General features: G+C 46.9%; 1 protein-coding gene across 1 annotated transcript; it reads right to left on the bottom strand.

The window, feature by feature from the left end:
- Positions 1–218: 218 nt before the first annotated feature.
- On the bottom strand, positions 219–563 carry LOC115843249 (large ribosomal subunit protein eL31-like). The gene has a single exon (XM_060285332.1). The coding sequence runs from the start codon at positions 561–563 to the stop codon at positions 219–221; it is 345 nt and encodes a 114-aa protein (XP_060141315.1).
- Positions 564–6,795: the final 6,232 nt, after the last annotated feature.

Genomic DNA, 6,795 nt, shown 5'->3' with positions numbered 1-6,795 from the left:
AATAGTAACGAAAGTATCACGCCAGTGCTAATAACGGGAAACTGGGGTGGGGTTGAGAGCATATAGGGGAACTCTGTACTTTCCTACCTTCTCCTCAATTCTTCTGTAAGCCTAAAATGGCTCTAAAGAAGTCTATTAATTTTTTTTTAAAGTATAGACTCATTTTTAAAAGCTTGGTTAATTGGCTCTTTTTTGTTTGTTTCCTAACTATTTGACAATCAGTGGGTAGTTCTCATCCACACTGACTGCAGATGTTTGAAAGTGGTGACAGGGACACAGGGAACCGAGCTTGTCTGCTGAATCTTCATCCTCATTTTGTTTTCTGGACACCATCCACAGGTACAGTAGGGACGTGGCTTGTTCCTTTGGCTTGGGTCAATTCTCAGAGCTGGAGTGCCCATCTCCTTCATGGCAAACTTCTGGATCTCCTTGAGTGTACAAGGAGCACACTTTTTGAAGCCTGCTTCACGGGTGTGCTTGTGAATGTCAATGGTATATTCTCTGCTCACCGCCTTGTTGCTGGCAGAATGGTCCTTTTCACCATCCTTCTTTGTGGGAGCCATTCTGCTGGCCCAGGCTGAAAAGAAAAAACTGCAATGGATTACTGATTAATTGGCTTTTAAAACACACATACACACATGTCCTACACTGGCATGTAGGTGGTTTCAAATTCATTCTTTTTAGGTATGCTTTGATTGTTAGGAAACGTGTTTAAGGCATAACAAAAAGTTTAGACTGTCATGATGACCTTGTACGGCTTAGAGATTTCACAGATGAGAAAACTGAGGCCTGGAGAGAGGAAGTGACTTGTCCAAGGTCATAGCATGAGAGGTGAGAGAGCTAATGTCTACTCACCACCCCTGTGTGGGCTCTGCCTCAGTTGCCTCCTCTGTAAAGGGGGTTAAAATAGCACCTACCTCCTCCGATTGTTGTGAGGATTAAATGAAACAATACACAAAATGCTTAGAAGAAAGCCTGGTACATAGCAAATGCTCAAATAAAGTTAGCCATTATTCATATTAATTCGTGGTGCGGAGGAGAAGGAGGAAGAGGATGACGGTGTCAACTCCTGTTTCTCTTTTTGGTCAGGGAAGAATCACAAGACTTTTTTTTTTTTCCTGCGGTACGCGGGCCTCTCACTGTTGCGGCCTCTTCCATTGCAGAGCACAGGCTCCGGACGCGCAGGCTCAGCGGCCATGGCTCACGGGCCCAGCCGCTCCACGGCATGTGGGATCTTCCTGGACCAGGGCACGAACCCGCGTCCCCTGCATCGGCAGGCGGACTCTCAACCACTGCGCCACCAGGGAAGCCCGACTTAGCTGGCTTTTGAAAAATACATAAAAATCACCAAGTTTTCTAAGAATCTTTTTATTTCCATTGGACATAGGTGCTTTCGTGAATTAAAACTTCCAAGTATTCAATACAGTGCATAGCATACAGTGAGTGCTCTATAACTCTGAGCTATTATTATTAGGAAGACTTATGGTTGCCAGAGGCAGGGGCTGAGGGTTCGCGGAATGAGTGAAGGGGGTCAAAATGTACAAATTTCCAGATATAAAATAAATAAGTCCTGGAGATGTAACATACAGCATGGTGACTATAGTTTACAATACCGTAGAGCATATTTGAAAGATGCTAAGAGGATAGATCTTAAAAGTTCCCATCACAAGAAAAAAAATTGTAGCTGTGTGTGGTGATGGATGTTAACTAGATTTATTGTTGTGATCATTTTGCAATATTTATAAATATAGAATCATTATGTTGTACACCTGAAACTAATATAATGTTATGTGTCAATTATAGTTCAATTTAAAAAAAAAGACCTCAACTGCCTACATCAAAGAGAGATATCACCAAGGAAGAGTTTTGGAGGTCTGATGGTGATTTGGTGGGGGGGGGGTTAGGACCCCCATCTCCCCCACCAGGTTCCCCTAGATGCTGTCCCTGTGCTTGGTTATTTTTGGCCAGCCTCACTCTGGGATTCCGTCTGCCACCGTCTAACACCAGGAGTGAGGCCAGAGGAGACAGATCTGGCCCGTGGAAGCCTGTCTGCAGGGCAGAGCTGATAAGCCCCTCACATCAGGTCTGGCTCGTGCTCTCTCTGCTTTTCTACCTAGTTTGCAGGCAGATTCACTCCTGAACAACTTCTCTGCTCTCTCGCTCTCTTTTTCCCTACCCCCAATTCCTGCCGCCGCCAGGGAGGAGGGAGATGTAAATTCATCTGCTGCAAGGCTCCCAGAGGGCCTGAACTTGAGAAACCGAGGTGAGGATCTGCCTGTATGTGAGAAAGGCAGCTGCTGCTGAGTTTGTGGGAAATCAGAGCTGGGGATGGGGGTGGGGTGGGGGTGGTAGTTAGAGTCACGTGCCAGGAGCACAACCAGGAACTTCCAGGGTCAGCTGAGGAAGTACCGGGATGTGTAGAAGGCCAAAGGGAGTCATGGAAGAGTGAGCCTTCGTTCTGAAGGAGATCTGACACCAACCATAGAGCCCTCCACCGGGCAGCCACCGCCCTTAGGACTGAATCCACAGTGGCCTGCAAGGCCCTGCTCCCACGTCTCTGATCTCATCTCTCACTTCCCTCCTCCTGGTCTGCTCTGCTCCAGCCACACTGGCCTTTCCTTTCTGTTCCTCCAGCACCATGCTTGTTCCAACCACAGGGCCTTTGCACGTGCCGTCCCTCGGCCTGGAACTACTTCCTGGCTTTGAAAATGGCTGGTTGTTTCTTAAGCTACAGGCACCAGTCATACGTCACCTCCCCTGGGGCCCTCCTCTGACCACACTCAATTAGTCCTGCCAGTCCCTTTCTTTTATTTCATCCACACTCTTGGTATTCTCTGAAATTATCTTGTTCATTATGTTATTTTCTAGGTGTTATGCTGCCTGCCATTTTCCCCATTCACCATGATGCATATCTGCTGGCTGAACAAATAAACTTGCTGTACAGCCTCAGATGAGCTATTTTTCTACTCCAGGCCTTAGTGTCCTCATCTGTGGAAAGGTGACGAAGAGCCCAGAGTTTTCTCTAACCTTTGCTCAGCATGGGCTGTGAAGACCTAAGAAGATCAGGGGAACGTTCTGAAAAGCACAAACGAGAAGTGGAGAAGAGCAAAGAAACCAGTCTACAGGAGAAATTGCTCATTTAACACATTTAATTTCCTTTGCAAGGTGTTACTCAGCCAGTCCAATCCCTCAACAAATAGTCTCACCTCCTTCTTGCCTTGGGGGAAGTAACAACTTCTTAAGGAGATAAGGCTATTGATTTTATTTGCTCTCATCTTCACCTGAGAGTGGGATGAGTTAATATTTGTTACATTTCGGAGCCAAGTCCTTAAAACTGGGGCTCTAGCTGGAATATGCTATGTGAACTCAGGCAGGTCTCCCCACTCCCTGGGCCCTACTTTTTCTATCGTTTGAGTGAGAGAATGCAAATGTTTGAAACTTGGGCTCTCCCAGTATAGTCTTTAGGATAACAGAATCGCCAGGAGGGAGGAGAAACGATGCTGTCACAAAGTGCCCCTGGCATAGGCCTTGTAAAGCGTGTCCATTCATAACGTTCTGATTAGTTCCCTGGTCTCCCTCTCAAAGCACTTTCCCTCCAATATCTCCTGGCGGGTGGAGGTGGGGTAGGAGGCTGCTGTCTTCATCCCAGTTTGGCAGAGAAGAAAGTAGGAGAGAAGCAAGGCCTTGCCTGCCTACCCAAACTCATTTCCTACCACTCTCTCCCCTGGCTCTGCCTCAGGGCCTTTGCACATGCTACTCACTCCCTCAACCTGGAATATTCTTTCCCTGGCTACCCTCACTTCATTAGCTCTCTACTTAAATGTCTCCAAGAGGCCTTCCCTGATCGCCTTGCTTAAAATAACAGCCCCGCCCTCTCACTCTCACCACCCTCCACGCCCTTACTCTGTTTTACTTTTCTTCCCCGCATTTCTTGACACATGACATTAGATGATCTCTTTACTTGTTTATTGTCTGTCTCCTCCCCCAGAAAGTCAGCTCCATGAGATGGGGATTTTTATCTGTCTTATTTTGTGCCATCTCCCCAGTCCCCAGCAGGGGCCTGGAACAGCCTAAACACTTGCTAAATAATTGTTGAATTGAATTAGTCTCCATGGGGACAAAGAAGTCGAAGTCACCTTGAAAGATAAATTTCATCTGTCCCCCGGCCACCAGGCTGGACTTTCTGCCCTGTGTAGGTTTCTCTTCTGTGACAATCTCTCAGCAGAAATCAAGATTCTTGATGCCTTAAAAAAAAAGTGGTTTTGGTCATGACCAAGATCTGCAAACTTTCTTTTGCTAACTCTGTCTTGCTTTCTTACAGGGGTTGACAGAAACAGGAGAAGAGGCAAGATATTTAGGTTACATGTTGTAGACGAATGATATAGACAAACTGCTAAAAAGAGATTTGATTCCTTTTTGCACAGGACTGGGTGTTTCCTATACCTCATTCAATAGTACTGGATAGTAATGGGTATGATAATCCTATTAACAATGATGATTTTCACAAGAGTTGATATCAGGTTAAAGGTCCTGCATGCAGGACTTTCAATACCTCATCACTGAGCTTCCAAACAGCCCTGAAAGGTGGGTATTGCTATGATGATGCTCATTTTACAGGTGAGGAAACTGAGACTCTGTAACGCGAAGCACGGGGTTAATTTGCCCACGGTTACACTGCCAGATGCCAACATAAGGGACACCTGAGAAATCCCTTCCAGAAATGAAATTCCCTGTGGCTGAGAGGTTCAGAGTCGGGGCTCCGGAGTCAGACTGCCTGTCTCTGACTCTGGGCTATATGACCTGGGACGAGATAATTAGCTGTACTGGGCCTCAGTCTCCTCGTCTGGAAAGTGGGGGTGATGACAATGTTGCCAGTATCAACAAAGATTCACTGAGTTTAATCTGTGAAATACTTTTTTAAAATAATTAATTAATTATTTTTAGCTGTGTTGGGTCTTTGTTGCTGCGTGCGGGCTTTCTGTAGTTGCAGCGAGTGGGGGGCTACTCCTTGTTGCAGTGCATGGGCTCTAGGCACGTGGGCTTCAGTAGTTGTGGCACACAAGCTCAGTAGTTGTGGTGCACGGACTTAGTTCCTCCACGGCATGTGGGATCTTCCTGGACCAGGGCTTGAAACTGTGTCCCCTGCATTGGCAGGTGGATTCTTAACCACTGTGCCACGAGGGAAGTCCCAATCTGTGAGATACTTAGGACAGAGATTGGCACACGGTTAAGTGCTCAATATTTGTTAGTTTTATTATCATCTCCTTGTACACTTCTTCTTTCTCTGCTATAAACACACTCTCTCTCTCACACACGCGCGCGTGCGCGCGCACACACACACACACACACACGGTGGGCTTCCTGGAGGAGGAGTTCTGCCAGACAGCCAGGCAACCAGTTGAGTTCAGGACCTAAGGTCAAGCTTAGATCTCCTTTCCTGGCAGGAAGTTTCCCACTGAGAGGGGAGCGGCAGCCTCTTGTGTCTTCTCCCATCCTCCCCCAGCCACCACTCTCACACCAGTCCGACACACAGGTCATGTGCTGTCCCTAGCCCCGTGTGACTCAGCCTGGCAGCTGGACCAGATGGTGGGAGGAGAGTTGGAGATTAGCACTGCCAGGGGTTGCTCTGAGCAGCTGCCTGACTGCAAAGGTCAAGGTATTGGGTTTCCACCTTGCATGGTGCCCTGGGAGGTAAGCACGAGACCCCGTGGAGACCAGGCTGGGGCTGCCCGATGCCCTGCTCACCATCAGGGTTCATGTTATAATTAGTCTTTTCATGCGTATGCTTGACAGTTTTTGAAGCGTTTTCCCACCATCTGAGGTCTGCAGGGTAGCCAGTGTTATTTTGACCATCCCCATGAAATGGGGCTTATTGAGGTGGCATGTCTTACTCTGTGCCACTCAGGTGGTGGAACTGAGATCCAGTGGAGGTTTGCCGCGTTTAAGTCCAGCGTGCTTGCCAACACCCTGCACACACTGTCCTCAAAGCTGGATGCAAGTGTGCGTGTGTGTGTGCACACGCATGTGTACATGGTGCACCGAGGGAGGAGGTGACCCACGCTGGAGCTGCTTTTCTGGTTCATGTGTGAAATTCATGTGTGAGCCTTAGAAGCCCATAGTGAGTCTTTGTATTTAGGTGTATTTATAATTTACATTTTTATTCATTTTTTTCAAAAGGTATTATATTCACATAGTTCAAAATTCAAATGGGTATAGGAAGATGTCATCCTCTCTCCCCTGTCATCCGTCCACTCCGTTGCCCTCTCCAGAGGTACTCAGTTATCAGTTTCTTCTGCCAGGCTGTTCTGTGCTTCTACAAGTCAATGTGAACATAAATATTCCAACCCAACACTTATATACAAAATGTTGCACATTCCGCTTAGTGTTCTGCTTCTTGATTTTTTTGTATGTTTAATAATATGCCCTGGAGATCATTCCATAGCAGTTCATACAGAGCTGTCTTGATAGTTTTGAAGGCCATGTAATACTCTATTATAGGGATGCACCAATTTGATTGGTGTCCTGTTGATGGACGTACAGGTTATTCCCAATAGTTGCAATTACAGACTATAGTACAATGAGTCCCCTTGTACCTGCATCACTGGTTATGTGTGCGGGGAGATGCACAGCCTTGCTGCTCAAAATGTGCCAGGACTAGCAGCTGGGCATCACCTAGGAGCTTCGTTAGAACTGCAGTGTCGCAGGCCTCACCCCAGACCTGCTGGATCAGATTCTGCATCTTAAAAAGATGCCCAGGGCATTTGTATGCATATTAAAGTTTAAGAAGCCCTGGTT

The sequence above is a fragment of the Globicephala melas genome, chromosome 15 (genome assembly GCF_963455315.2).
Source record: "Globicephala melas chromosome 15, mGloMel1.2, whole genome shotgun sequence".
Lineage (NCBI taxonomy): Eukaryota > Metazoa > Chordata > Mammalia > Artiodactyla > Delphinidae > Globicephala > Globicephala melas.
The sequence above is the reverse complement of the archived record's forward strand: the minus strand, read 5'-3'. Positions and strand labels throughout refer to the sequence as shown.

What these genes read in the sequence shown, in the direction of transcription:
- LOC115843249 (XM_060285332.1), bottom strand. Translation starts at nt 563, where the DNA reads ATGGCTCCCACAAAGAAGGATGGTGAAAAGGACCATTCTGCCAGCAAC.